The 15,425-nt window shown below is 43.2% G+C and overlaps 1 protein-coding gene across 5 annotated transcripts in view; it reads right to left on the bottom strand.

Annotated features, from left to right (window-relative positions):
* Positions 1-6,831: 6,831 nt before the first annotated feature.
* BRF1 (BRF1 RNA polymerase III transcription initiation factor subunit) overlaps positions 6,832-15,425 on the bottom strand; it is a 219,292-nt gene continuing 210,698 nt past the window's right edge. For 3 of the 5 annotated variants that reach the window (XM_039534921.1, XM_039534922.1, XM_039534925.1), the window contains 3 exons: positions 14,932-15,100; positions 10,969-11,090; positions 6,832-10,479 (listed from right to left, as the gene is read on the bottom strand). In XM_039534921.1, coding sequence (XP_039390855.1) covers positions 10,975-11,090; positions 14,932-15,100 — 285 coding nt within the window. In that variant the 3' untranslated portion in view covers positions 6,832-10,479; positions 10,969-10,974. The remainder of the gene's footprint in view (positions 10,480-10,968; positions 11,091-14,931; positions 15,101-15,425) is intronic. The other 2 variants (XM_039534923.1, XM_039534924.1) reach the window with 1 other exon arrangement.

The following is a 15,425-nucleotide window of genomic DNA, read 5'->3' as shown; positions in this document are numbered from 1 at the left end:
CTGTCATCCTCCCAAACCCACCTCCATCCCACTCGTTGGTTTCATTCACCTATTGCGTTCTGCGTACATTCATCTGTGAGCTCTCAAGGGCAAGAGTAAATACCACAGTGATTGGCACAGTATATGGACTTAGGCCGGAGGAGAGACCCATAGGGGATTTGTGGGCTGTGTGCTGACACAAGCAGTATAGCAGCCCTCTCTCTACTTGCTATAAGGACCTTTGCAGTTCTAGGCTCTCATGCTGTTTCAGTTACACCTCTACCCCGACATAACGTGGTCCTCAGGAGCCAAAAAATCTCACCATGTTATAGGTGAGACCGCGTTACATCGGGGTAGGGAGAGGAACCGCTTTCACCCCCCCCCCGCTTGCCATGCCAATCAGCTGTTTGGCCCGGCAAGCCTGGAAGGGGAGGAGGCGGAGATGAGCTGGAGGGGTTCCTCTGCGCCCCCCTGTTACTTGCTGCTGCCCTCCCCGGGGCCTCCCCTGCCCCAGCTCACCTCCACACCATCTCCTCCCACGAGTGTGCCGCAGCTTGGCTTCCCCGCCCTCCCTCCTAGGCGTGCCGCACCAATCAGCTGTTTGGCCCGGCAAGCCTGGGAGAGAGGAGAAGTGGCACTGCGGCGCACTCGCGGGAGGAGGAGGAGCAGAGGTGAGCTGGGGCAGGGGGGGAAGGCCCGGGGAGGGCCGCAGCAAGTAACAGGCGGGCGCAGAGGAACCGCTTGCGGTAACACAAATTCAGATATAACGCGGTAAAGCAGCCCGGTCCCGCAGAGTGCTGCTTTACTGTGTTATATCCGAATTCGCGTTATATCAAACCGCGTTGTATCAGGGAAGAGGTGTAGCTATCTGTTAGAAATTAAACAGGAAAAGACCTATCAATCATATGATACATGAAAGCAGGAAGCAACACTGATGTGCTGGACCAAATTCAGTTACATTCGTGTAAATCAGGAGTAACTCCACTGAGCTGCCCAAAGTGAACTTGAAACATGAGTTCCGGAAGATTTTCCCTGGTTTGGAAGCTCAGAACATGGTATGACCTCTCTCCAGGGAGAGTAGCTTCCTCTGCATTGTTGTCAAACTGTAGCTGGGCCTTGGATCTGGGCTGGCATCTGTTCTGTAGTGGGCGCATCCGAGTCTTAGCTGGGAGAAATCTGGCTGAGTTCCATACCTGTGCAACAGGACACACGGTGACGGGAAACTGATTTAACCATCATTTGTTGTGAAATCAGCCAATTCAAAACCCATGTGTGCCCCTTACTTTCGCAATAAAACAAGGGAGAATGTCAGTACACAGATTAGAGGGGTTACTTTCCTCTTCCATTCAGATAACATCAGCTCTAAGCCCTCACCACATCCGATGTGACAGGCCTCTCCTCCGTCATCAGAAGCAGCCTCCCTATATCTTCCGCCCCTTCCCCCTGCCAACATCTCATTTCCAATCTCAACAGGACACGTCTCTTCTCCCTGCCTGTGTCATTTAACTTCTCTCCCCCTCGGGTAGTATTTTATTTATCACTGCAAAGTGTTTTGGGCTATGACCAATGCCATACAAATGAAGCTGTGATGTATGTAGCCCCTGTACTTCCAGGCAGTAAATACCGAGGGAGCAAATACCTAGAATGAGGGGCTCGCTTGGGGTGAAATTCACGCCTGGACAGATGGGCATTCCAAGCTCTATGCCTGGCTTCCAGCCCACTGATGCTTTATTGGGAAAGGGTGGTCTTGGGAATAAGGCCATAGGTTTCTTATGTAAGCTCGGGCAAATCCTTGAGTCTCTCTGTGCCTCACTTGCCCATCTGTAGGATGGTGTGAACACGACTTCTTGTCGCCTGCCCTTTGTCTGCCAGATTGTAAGCTCTTGGCAGGAAGAGTTTTCTTACTATGTTTGTACAGCAACTAGCATAATGGGGCCCAATCATGGGTGAGGCCTCTTTGCGTTCCTGTAAAACAAACAATAGCCAGGAGCAGCTTTGTTTGTGCCTGGTGCACAGGGCTCAATATCACCCTTGGCATAGCCCTGACAAATACTCCGCATGGGATTCTCTGGCTTGGTAATTGACACGTGTCTGGGCGCTAGCTATAGCTCTTTCAGATAGCGGTACCTGACTACCTGTTTCAGGTGGCGTGTTTGATAGTGACTATGCAGTCAGCTCCTACGTGCTGTCAGAAAACCTACTGTGGAGCGCTGCAAGATGAGATACCTGCCTATGGCAAAGGCCACTAAGAAGTTTCCTGTTGCTGTGGGATAGTACAGGAAAGCAACACAATGACAGAGGTTGCAGGAATTTGCAGTAGGCAGGTCCCACTGAATTAATGCAGCAGTCTGAAGTTGCAAACAATTTCCCAGTGGCTTCACACAAGAGTCTGTCTGACAACAGTGACTGGAGTTTTGAAAGCATTTGCTTCAGCTCTCTCTCCCTGTGTCATCCTGTAAAGCTTGTCTGAATTGTTTTGGTCTGTACGCGAGCTTTCAGAGGAAGGGGAGACGTAAGAGCAGAGACGAGGACTAAGCATGTTCCCCAGGCATGACAATGCTCCGAAGACTCATTATTCAATTACAGACGTGCATCAGAGTAGTCTATTACTACCTAGAGAGAGAAAATTTTGACAACCAGGGCCATTTCCATGCTCAGAGTTAAAGAATAATGCATTATGCACTAGAGCTGTGTCACTGCAAAAGCTGATTCTCTAATTTACTTTAACATCAGCAGAATAGGTAACTCCCCGCTGCTAATTAATTAGGTAAGACAGTATGACGTAGAGCTGTACAAACAGAGTAAGCAGCACTAAGCTTTGGCTTGGGGCAATATACCACAATGTCAAGAACTATTGTTACCGGAGGGCAATTTTTTTTTCACCTACTGCTATCGCCTCTTGGGACTGTCATTGCAGGCCAGAGGCTCAGCTGATGTAACACAACATAACTCTGTTGACTTAAATGAAGTCAATGGAGTGATGCCAATTTATGCTAGCTGAGGTATCTACCTTGGATAATTCATATAGTCCCATGTGTTTTATTATTCCTCTATATTTTTATGCATTGCAACTTATGAGTTATAAGGTCTTCACCACATAAAGACATCTGCTTTGCAATCTTTGTGCAAGGAAATCTCTCTGAATACAGGGACTTACTCAGAAAGTGTTATACTGACACCTTTATGATCATAAGGAGAGTTCAGCTGATAATAATTCTAGCTCCACCGTTTCCATTATCACCTTTGCAAGAAAAGCCAGCCAGTCTGCCTTGGTTTTTAGAGCGTGTCTGCGCTACAAGCACTGTAGTGGCACAGCTGTGGTACTCCAGCTATGCCGCTGTGGTGTAGACACTTGCCACAGTGATGGAAGGGTTTTTCTGTCGCTGTAGGAAATCCACCCTTTTGAGAGGCAATAGCTATGTTGATGGAAGAATTCTTCCGGCAGCCTAGCTGCATCTACAGTGAGGATTAGGTCTACCTAACTTCATTGGACAGGCCACAAAATTGTTCACTGCCCTGAGCAATGTAGCTAGGTCGACCTAAGTTTTAGGTCTAGACCAAGCCTGAGACTGAAGAGGGGACCTACATGAAGGAGGATGCTCCTGTCTCCAGGGTGGTATTTTGAGGGGAACCTGACAATTACAATATATGCTGGACTGCTTGAGGAGGTTTGCATCAGCCATCCATGATAGAGGTAGAGAATTATTCTCCATTGTGAGCTACTGCTCGTTGGGCGGACGATACCACAACCCTAGGCTTGGTCATGTGCCCAACTTTTTAACCAGTCAGATTGGTTATAAAAATCCAAGCGACTGAGAAATTAAAGTGGTGTTCTTCTGAAAGTCTAGCAGATTTCATTCCTGTTCAAGGGGGGGAAAGGGAATTTAAATAGGGAGTGGGGAAAGAAGAGAGAGATTGGTACACAAAAGCACATAACTGGAAATGCTTGAAACAATTAATTAGTTGTACAAAACTGTAGGAAGCCTAAGGGTCAAGTTAGAAACGCTGCTGCAGCCTGATTAAAAGAGAGAGGATATCCTAAAAGTTGGTACAGCTGAGTATTTCCATTTCACGATTGCAATAAAAATGAACTGGATTTCACAGATAGGATAGCCTACTGGGTCCATTCCTGTGTTGCACCCATGTTGTATGTTGAGTGCTTTGTCCAGCTGAGTTGTGACTGAACAATGGAAAGTAGGACTAGTCCATTAGGCTCCAACTCTTCCATTGGCTAGTGGAATTCACTGTTCTGAAACGTTTCCTGATCTTCAGCCTGAATTTCTTTGATCAGTTTTACTCCTTTACTCCTAATTACAATCTACCAGACCACCTAAACAACTCTTTTCCCTGCTTGGTGTTTTCTCTAGTCAAATACATGTAGATCTCATCATCTTCCCCTGCGTAGCTGTCCAGTGAAGCTATAAATATTTTAATCTCTCCCCATGACCAGTCCCTTCAATCTTTTAATTTTGAAGGAGATGCATGATACTGGCCTTAATGCAGTACTAGGAGACAAATTCCTAAATTAGAAAACTAACAATGTTTCTCATCTGTGTTTCATGTCAAGTTGTAACCTCTCTCCTTTGTATTTCTGACCTGTAAAATAAGTACCATGCTACTTACCTTCCTCACAGAACAATGAAGATCACTTGTTTGGCAAGCACAAAGTTTGGTGCTATTTTTTTTATTGTCTTTGTCTGAATTTCCTCTAATTTGTCAACATCTTTCTTGTATTGCGGAACACAGAAATCTACATTGTTCTAACTGCAGTTTCACTAGAGCCACGTAGATACAGACTGCCACCACATCCTGGTGTTAGACATGATACCTTGTTGCCAACTCTCATGATTTTATCATGAATCTCATAGTATCTGGTATTTTAAAGCCTCAGCTCCTGGAGTCATGTGATCAGATGAGAATCTCAACTTTCATTTTTATTTAAAAAAAGTTTCTAGCCTCTCATGCCTGCAGAAAAAAGCTTGAAAATATGAAACCTAAGACTCTTAGAAAAAATCAGAAGGCAAATAAATCCACTCCCAATTTATTTTTTAGTCTTATGGTTTTTAAGCTAATCTCATGATTTTTTGGTGGGGAGGAGCTCGTTCATGGTTTGTGAATGTTTGGATTTGACAATGCTAGTTATTGCTTGACAAGGAGCACTGTTTCCAGTGATGCTATGTAAGGAAAGCAAGATGTTGGGCCTAATGAAGGAATTTCTGGGTGAAATTGTATGGCCTCTGTTATACAGGTCAAATTAGATGCTCACAATGATCCATTCTGTCCTTAAAATACATGAATCTATAAGTAAACGTTCAGTGGCCTCACAGCTGCAACTCAAAGCTTTATAAAAGTTTGCAAAGAACTCAGCAGAGGTTAACTTCCTGATGGGAGAAGAACTTTTTTACCCATTTGTGGGATTTTGTTTTAAATAAAAGGAATGGGAAATACCCTCTAATTTAGGAGATGTAGGGAGAAGAGCTTGAAAACATTTTCATATTTTAAAGACAAGACCTTACAACCTAAACAGAACATGTACAGAAGGAATGGATGTAACGTGATTATTGTGAAGTTGAGCATTTGCAGTTTTAAATCCATATTTGTTGTTTGCATTTGCTGTACTTTGCATGCTGGGGGCGGAAGCGGTTTGCAGACCTTTTGGAGGAGATGTATTAAGGAGGAACCTAGTGGAAAAGATAGGGAGGATTCTAGGGAAGTAGGCCCAGAGGCAAGAATTGGACACCACCAACATTGGTAAACTGTGCAGCTTGGGGAAAGTAGAAAAGTGAGCAAAAGTGAGCAGAGTTTTGTAGGAGCTCAGTTGTACAGGTTCCCATAGTAAGAAAAGGGAGCTTAAATTTCCATGAGGATGGCAAAAGAAAGTTAATGACAGAAAATGAAGAGGGGTTACTCACCAGAGAAACCAACTTTTACTGATGGAGCATAGCAGTATACTGGAATCTGCAGTAACCAGTGTGTAAAGTATCAGAGAGGTAGCCGTGTTAGTCTGGAACTGTAAAAGCAGCAAAGAGTCCTGTGGCACCTTATAGACTAACAGATGTTTTGGAGCATGATCTTTCGTGAGTGAATACCCACTTGGTCGGATGCATGCATCCAAAGAAGTGGGTATTCACCCACGAAAGCTCATGCTCCAAAACGTCTGTTAGTCTATAAGGTGCCACAGGACTCTTTGCTGCTTTTACAGTGTGTAAAAGCCCCTTGCATCTAATTCACTATAGGTATGTTTGCTCATTTTGGAATGAGACAGTGTGTGCTTAATGCACTTTTAAAGCATTGCTTTTCATATTACTGGGCACCTTATTACTTTTCACTCCACCTCAGTAGCAGATGTTCCTCCGGGTCCAGGCTTAGCTTCTACATTCAAAACTCAGCAAATAATAAGAGTAGGAGGGTAGATGGGGATTTTACCCCCAAGCTGTGGTATACAGGTGTTGATACAATAGAATGATTTTGAAGTCAATGCACATCTTGTTTGTCAAGATACAGCTCTTCAAAAATGAGCATCAGAATAACACTCCTATTGAGCAAACATACCATATTGTTCCTATTTGCACTAAAATTACATGATTTAATAGAAAGATCTTGTTAATATTATGCAGTTTACAGAGCTATCTACACTTATAGATAATCAGTGGAACAATACTATGTAAAACACATTTGCCTGATTAGAAATGCCCTCCATTTTAGAAACAAAAGGCGGCACTAAATTACAGATTTTGTCCACTACAACCAATCACACAAAAAAGCAATCAAAAGCAAACATTCATAAGAATCGAGAGATGAAGGAATCAGAAATTTGCACAAATACATCATAAAAGATGAGATAGGCAAGGGTTTTGTTTTGGATTTATTTACAGCAATATATTACAATAAAAAAGCTGAACATGGCTCATACTGTGGTTGTGTAAAGAAGATACAACTGTTCAATGTAAGCATATGTAATTCTCTTGGCACTAACAATCAAATGTGTAGACTCAATACACAAATAAAAAATAGTACACTTATTGGGCAAAGGACACATTAAGAGCATACATCTGTGAACGAGAGTTTCAATACAATCCAAAGAGAATACAGACAAGCCATCAGTATGGTAAGAACTTTTTAGATGAACATGTAACCCACAACATAAGGCTGTCTGGCACCATTTAAGATCTCTGAATTGAACATAGTGACTTTAAAAGAACGTCATACAAGATTAAGACACAGAAAATGCAATTCTCATGGTGAACAATCTTGTTACTTTCATTATTCCTCTTTCATATTTTATTCCCACAATAGTAGTGTGTGTTAAAGAGGCTTCATGGCAAACACAATGCAACAGCTGGAGGGTTTTCCCTGTCAAATAAAGTGACTTGCAGCAAGAGACATTTATGCTTTTTACAGATATGTAGCTCACGTGGATTCTAGTACAAAGATCTAAGAACAACAAATGCTGAAGCCTTATAATCTCTTTTCATTATAATTAGAATCCTGAATAAAGCAGGGTCCAAATTACTCCAAGGGAATCCAGGCTACAATACAGCAAAACGTTTTCTGCAAGGTCACTATGATACATCAACAGTAGTAAACAGAGTTAATGCTACCTTAACCTTTTTACATTTCCATGAGTGGTTATAAAAACAGAAACTAACATCTTCTAATCTGTTTACATTTCCTGAGCTTAGTTAAATCACAAAGGAAGGAAAATTATAAAAATCCCAGCTAGTCACCAGCAAATTCAAAATGTATGCAACTGGTTTGAACATCTTTATATTCTCCCTATTTAACACCACGCCCTTCCCTTTTCATTTAGGCTCCTATACAAGAGCATATAGAACTAAATTCACTAGCAATGCTGGGATGCTACGGAACTGGTGGTCTTTTTGTCCTCTCTAAGTGCTTTACGGTAGACTGTGAGACAGCATGTTCTGACTGAATCCTATGAGAGCACTCAAAACCCCTGCAACTATTTTCTCCTCCTAAATGGAGAAGCACCCCGGCCTCCAGTTTGGCAAATAAAGCTTCCAGAAACCCAACCCATTACTGAAATTCTCATTTCCTATTTGTCTGTTTCGAATGTAGTGGACTCCACTGTGCGTCCAGCTCCCCAATCGAATGAGACCCTGCCCTGGCAGCTGGTTTAGCATTCCGCTGGGTGGGGTAAAACATTATGCAAATCTACACCAAAAAATGTGAGAGAGAATCTCAGCAATAAAGAATTCATCTTAGTGGCTTCTTCAAGAGCCGACACTACACCTTTGAGACAGGAGGGTATTCTACCCTCCAGAAGTCACTATGCATGTTTATTTCCTGTGTATACAATAATTTGTACCTTTAGAGTAAAATCCAGATTTTGAGAATATACTGGGAATACGGGCACTTACAATACTTCTCTTGGGCAGAGTGCTGCAATATCCACATTCAAGCTAACTGGCCTAGGTAGGTATACCATAGATTTGCAGAGGCATAATGCACCTGGTTGATATTTTTCAAATTATCATCATGTAACAGAGTGATTTTGCATTCTGGTGCAGATAGAAAGGTTTAACTCCATAACTGAATTCTCAGAGCAGCATTTGTGTGGCTACCAAAGCAGCCAGAACACATCTGTAGCTTTTCTTATAGAGTACCAGCTTTTCCCGTAAGAATTACACTAAATCTCCTCTTTCCAACCTCAAAAATCTTTCCAAAGTCCAGCCTCTACAGACAATCCAAAGCCTGCTTCAAAAAGGGTTTTGGCTTTCCACATGCCGGACGATTAATTTTGTTACCCAAACTCTGCAACAGCACATGCAGTCTCAGAGCCATTGCAGAAACCGGGCTCCAAAATATCTAGCAGACACATACTGGTCAGAGTTGAGGGAAGAGGAGGATGGTGTTCGTGTGATGAGTGCTCTGCCTTATAATAAACGGGGTGCTCCTCACCTGTGTGAGTAGAGAGTAGATTCAGAGTCAGACCTGTAGCAGCCCCGCTCAGGGAAGACTGTTTTGCTATGAGATGTGTAACTAACCTTCCCTAAGCTGGGCTGGTTCTGGCAGATGGTGTAGCTTCCTTCACCATCAACAGCCAGGTGAGAAAGACAAAAATGTCAGAACTCCTGTGGCTCCCAACATCATTAAGGTCTTGATCCAAAGCATATTAATGTTCACTGGAGTCTTTCGGCAGACTTCAGTGAGCTTTGGATCAGGCCCTAAAGGTGGGGGCAGAGGGAGGTAAGAGTCAATGGAGCTAAATCTGCCAACACCAGGCCTGATTTTAACCCATAGAGCTAGAATTCAGATGAGTTGTTCTATTGAGTTTGGGATCGGAAAGATTAGTGCATTGAAGTGTAGGATCTCGGAGGCCTGAGGCCTGGCAATAACACTTAGTTACTGTACAAAATGAAAGTCAAGCTGAGCCAATCAGGTTGCCCAATGTGTGACATTTAATTTACCAATAAAAAAGTTAAATAAATTAAATTAAACTTCAGTCAAACCAGAAACTAGCTTATTTACACAAAAAGCTCAGCTTTTTTATTTAAACCCCCCTAGACCTTTAGAGACAGGCTGTTCTCTGTGTGGCTGCATCACAGAGCAGGTCTGTTCCCAAACCCAGCCAGAATGCAGCAGGTCACTAACGGTAGCAATAGTCACCCTACTGCACCAACCTCCATCATCATACTACAGCAGTATAGTCACTACAATGAACTTGGCCTCAGCAGTGTCTCTCCTGCTTTCCCCATAGATGCTTTGCCTTTATCTAACCATTTTTTCCACAAATACTTCTTCAGCATTTACAGAGCAGTAGAAACCACCCTTCTGTGACAATGTTCTCTTCTACTGTCAGCATCTCTTGAGGAACACACAATTCTATTATTAACGTACGTAAGCACCTATTTAGCTTCTGAGGATTAATTTAATTTAAAGAGATACTGCCATAGAATTCTATCTTTTTCCTTAATGTATTTACTTTTGGGAGCGTATCAAGTAAGGAAGCTTGTATACAATGGCAGAGTCACATTAATAATAAAGATTAGATTATCCATTTTTCTCATTATAGTATTATGAGAGAATTAATGCTGGTATAGTTCAAAGATTTATGCGGAGGTTTTACTTACTTTATAATTTATTCCTCTTCTATACATTCCTTTTCAGTAGCATGCCTGAAGCAGGATCATATATGAGACGTATAGTTTCTAACCACAACATACTCTCCATACAGGCTATTTTTCTTTGTTCTCTGGAAACATTACTTCCATTAATTCCTTCCTCAAAACATGATCCAAAAAAAATTTCAAGTACGATAAACCCAAACTCTATTGCTGGGTTATGTCAATGTAAACTGACCAGAATCAACACAACTAAAATTCTCTTTACAAAAGTCAGGATTGTTCAGTATGTCTGCTGATCACAGACAGCTTCTTTCACCATTCATAAAGTCATTGGAATCACAAAATTACTACATCTCCTTTGGAAGCACACAGGACTAATAACCGTCGTCATCGTCCATATCACAGCCGTAATCTGAAACATACAGAGAAAAAGGTTTATAGAAAAGAAAATGTTCCAGAGAATAAGAAAAGTGCAATGAAAATATTACAGTTGTCAAACTATAAATTCAAGCAGTCTCTATGCTGCGTAACGAATCAGTACGTTTTTAATAAACCAAACAAACCCATACATTTTCTTAAGACTAAGGAGAAAATCTGCTATATGCTCTCCTTAATAAACTCAAAAATACTTGTGAACCTAGAGGTATATGTTTATCACTGCACTTATTAAGAAAGGTTCTATATGGAGCCTTAGCACCCTAATTTCAAGGAGACTTGGCACACGGACATGCGAAATATTTAGTTTAGAGGCTAACAAGATCAAACTTGATTGTCAAAAGTAAATTGGAACATGATAGATAAATAGCAACGTGCATTACAAGGAGTACAATTAACTAAGCATGAGCGCCAAGAAAACAAACTATTTGTTTAAATCATTCAAGGATTTGTAAACGGAACCTACCCAGGCTCAAAGGCAGCTCCAGAACACCCTTCTGTGCCCGAAGATTCCCAAGAAGCAAAATGTCACCCAATAACGAACTTCAACTAGGACATCTGGCTTCAGAAGTCCCGTATCCAGTACCACTACAAGCAGAAACTCTAAGTGTATGTCTACACTGGAATTAAAACCCATGGCAGCTGACTCAGGCTCACGAGGCAGGGGCAATGGGAATGTTTAATTGCAATGTAGACTTCTGGGCTTGGGCTGGAGCCCAGGCTCTAGGACCCTGTGAGATGGGAGGGTTTCAGAGCTCAGGCTGCAGCCTGAGCCAGAACGTCTACACCACAATTAAATAGCCCAGCAGCCTGAACCCGAGTCAGCTGCAGGTGTCTCAACTGCAGTGTAAACATACCCTAAATGGCCAATTGTGTCTCTTTACCAATCATTACCCAGAATCCTTTCTGTGTACAGCTATTTCAGAGCAGTGCGGATTGCTGAGGTCTAGGGAAAAAACAAAAAGTTTGTACATGCTTCTGGATATACCAATTTCTTTTCTGCGTATTTCACAAATTAACCAGACAAAAATCTCTTTGTTGCAAAACGGACCCTAACTTTTACTATTATATGTGACTGTTTAGTAAATTTAATCTGTCTTCCACCATCAATGTGGGGAGATGTGGTGCAGGGTTTCATGCAGGGACACAAGCCAGTGAATGCTCTGCAGAAGAAACAAATGTAATCCACGGTGATTTGTACAGAAAGGGCGAAGTTCATCACCTGACTCTCCTGCAGTTCCCCTCCACTTATCAAGGAGGTCTAAGACCCACGAGTAGACAAACAAAGCAGTTCTTTTGCTGACAGTCCATTCTGAACACCTCAATTTTAATTCTGGAAACATTCCTAACTTATTTTTCTTAATAACGCAAACACTCAGCTCTTTCAGATGCAGTACAGAACCAGACAGAGGGTAGTGCAATGTTCTCAGAATGGTTTAAAAATAGTAACATAAAGGGGAAAAAAGCTCAGTGACCTTTAAACTACTTTGCAGGCTTTATTACTACTATTTTTAAACATGGATCCACCCACCCACATGGGTGCACTTTCTTGGGAACATAATCCTAATAAACACTAGTGACAAAGTGTTTTTCCTTTGGTTCGGAAATTATTTTCCAGTCAGAAATCAATCTAAAAACAACACATTCCTTTATGATCAATCCATAGATATTACAAAAAAGCTTCAGCAAAGTCTGCAGCTGAATTAATAGTGATGGGGAGGCTTAAACACTAAATCAACGCTCCAGCACAAACCTTCTTCCCACTTTGCTTTAGCATAATGCATCATTCTAGTTTAAGATAATTTTTGCATACATCCAAAGTTTAAAATTTAACAGGAAGTTTCAAATAAAGGATCAATCCAGCCATGTCCAACTATGAAATACCACTGCAGGGAGGGTATCAATGTTTCCTGTCAATACAGAAACCTGCTTAAATGATGGCTTCTGGTTAACATAAAAGTTGTGAGTCACAAGGGGGGTTTAGGCACCTAACTGCCACTTAGGCATGCAAGTCCAATATTTACATTCTCAAAAACCCGGCTCAAGCTGCTGCCTCGCCCTGTAGGGGCCTAGGTTTCCACTGGTAAAGTCCCCTGGACACCTACATTTCTGCATGCACACAGCCACCTCAGGCTTGACACCACTGAGCAACTCGGTGCCTAAGCTCCAGCAGGATCCACAAACTAGGCGTTCACCGCCTATCACGTTGCGGGGCCAGCTTGGTAGATGTGCTCAGAGGCTGCCTTGGAGCAGATTGGGCCCCATGCAAACCATTGCCAGAGAAGTCCGTGGTGATGCCCCATCCTCCCCTTTTATGTAATAATCCAGCAGTTACAGCACTCAAGCAGCATGTGGGAGAGGCAGGTTCAAATCCTCACTCTGCCTGATGCGGAGCAGGGACCTGAATGCAGGTTTGGCACCTCCCAGGTTAGTGCCCTAACCACTGGTTTATAGAGCCACACACACCCCTTCTCTGGCCCAATGAATATATAATTATTTACACAAAGTGGAACAGCTTGAGATTGAGACACATGCTCTCCAGAATGCCCCATAACCCAGTGGCTGGGGCAAACACGTGGGATGTAGGAAACCCACATTCAAGCCTCTGTTCCAAATAAATCAGCGTGGGGATCTGAACACAGGTTTTCCATCCCAGGTCCACGCTCTAACACGTTGCTTACCCCGATAGCCTCAACACCACCTCCTCATCTTTCCTGAAGAAAGGACTAACCTAGCTTACGCGTCCGTAACTCCAGGCCAGGGTCCACAGCTGTGAATCTGGAGTGGAGGTAGGCGGCCATCTCCCTTTGAGGGGCGGGGCTTAGGCCCCACCCTTCTCATCAGCATTTCCTGCTGGCTAGCGTAGGCAGCTCCCTGCTCAAGGTGCTGGCTTCTGTGAAACCCCTTTTTAGGCCCCTTACTGTTCCTGTGCATCACACAGGGAGCCTAGGTACCTAACTCTGGGTCGTGAATTCCACTTGGTAGCGGACACGTAAACGTAGACACACCGATGCTCAGCCTAAATTCTCTTTGTGAATCCCACCCATAGACATTAATACACATGTGGTTTAGTGAGTAGAATACACTGGCTGTGATTCCCGTATCACAATATGTTCGGTAAAGTCCTCATTTCTCATGACATTTAACCCAGAGATGATGTTTGAAGTCTCATCTAATATTGAGCTGGAGCACCAAGTTCTTAGGGCTTGTCTACTACACCGGAGAGTTATTCCAGAATAAGGCAGGACGTGAATTTAAAGTGGAGTAGCTATTCGGGAATAACCCAGGTGTAGACAAGCCAGTATCCTACAGCTAGGGTCCCAGGATTTTGCTATGGGAAGCCCTCCAGGAAGTTGCACTGTGGCATTAAGGGATAAATCCTGCTTCTTGCTGCAGGAGTACATGAGCCTCTAGGAGGACTGCTGCATGGGAGGAATTAGGGGACAGGGGTGAAGAGATGGAGCAGAGGGATCTGCACATCCAGAGTGCTGCGGTTTCACAGATCAGCAGCTAGAACTGTTAAAGAAAAATGTAATTTGGAAATCAAGTTTTTACTGAAAGCAAATTAAAAAAATGTATTTACTGAAGTAAGAATCACCGTGAGCCAAAGCCTTGCTCTCAGCGTCTGGCATTATGTTTAGCTGTTTGCTAGAGTTACCTTTTCATGATTAAAGAGGAGAAAGCATTTTTAAATGTATGCTGAATTATATTGCATGTGGGGTTAAACCCCCAGCAGCGAGGAGGGGCCTGTGCAAGGCTCACTGTACCACCTAAGCCTCACCCAGGGGCTGTGCAGGGGATGAATGGGCAGAGACGCTGTGCAGGGATACATATGCACCCCTACCCCAGACACGCTGTGGAAAGGACCTCGATACCAGCCCTGCACAGTCCAGCACCACACCGATTAGCACTATTCTGATCATATCCATCACCACTTTGGGTGTTCACATTTCATCTGGTACCTCAAGCTAACACTGCTGTGGCCTTTTTTTTTTTTTCTTCAAAAATAGCTAATATTTTTTATTTCTCCAATAGCTCCTTAAGAATAAAGCAGCGGTTCTCAAACTGTGGGTTGGGACCCCGAAGTGGGTCTAACGCCAGGGCTGGCATTAGACTTACTGGGCCCCAGAGCCAAAGCCCAAGCCTGAGGACTTCAGCCCTTGGTGGCGGGGCTAAGGGTTACAGGCCCCTCGCCTGGGGCTGAAGACCTTGGACTATGGTTTTGGCCCCAGGGTGGGCTCAGGCTTCGGTCCCCACTCCTGGGGTTGTGTAGTAATTTTTGTTGTCAGAAAGGGGTCGTGGTGCAATGAAGTTTGAGAACCCCTGGAATAGAGAGTCCTTCACAAAGAACAGAAGTTGGTCTGGTAATTTCTGTGTTTTCACAATTGTGCCCAGTCAATAGGTTCCACTATCTAAAATCAAGACCTACCATTTCCTCCCATTAACTGAAGTGCACTCATGCAGTGATCATCCTCTTCTTCTATTTCTTCTTCTTCAGCTTCTTCATCGTGGTTATATGACACCGGTCCACTCTCTACCAGAACGTTCTCTGGTTTTTCAAGCTCTGGCCCTTCTGTCTGCGACTCTGGAAAGGTCACCTGGGAACAAGACGGGGGACACTAAAGTATACCATTCCTTGTAGCCAACTCTTTCCCCTTAACATCTCCAAATGAAAGGGCCAGAGCAGCTGGCACTACTGTCCTCAAACAAAGCCAAAGCCCAGCCTAAGAAGCTGAAATCTTCTGGGGAACATTCAACGTCCACAGTGGAAAGTACTGTGAATGTTAATGAGAGGGAAATGTTCATTTTCAAGTATTTCAAAGCCAGAAAAATACTCAAAGTGAAACAGAGAGAGTAAATGAAAAACAACCCTCTCACAAGTGCAAGGTAAAACTAGCTTAAGGTGATTTGGCAGAGCTCTGT

The sequence above is a fragment of the Mauremys reevesii genome, linkage group 4, assembly GCF_016161935.1.
Source record: "Mauremys reevesii isolate NIE-2019 linkage group 4, ASM1616193v1, whole genome shotgun sequence".
Lineage (NCBI taxonomy): Eukaryota > Metazoa > Chordata > Testudines > Geoemydidae > Mauremys > Mauremys reevesii.
The sequence above is the reverse complement of the archived record's forward strand: the minus strand, read 5'-3'. Positions and strand labels throughout refer to the sequence as shown.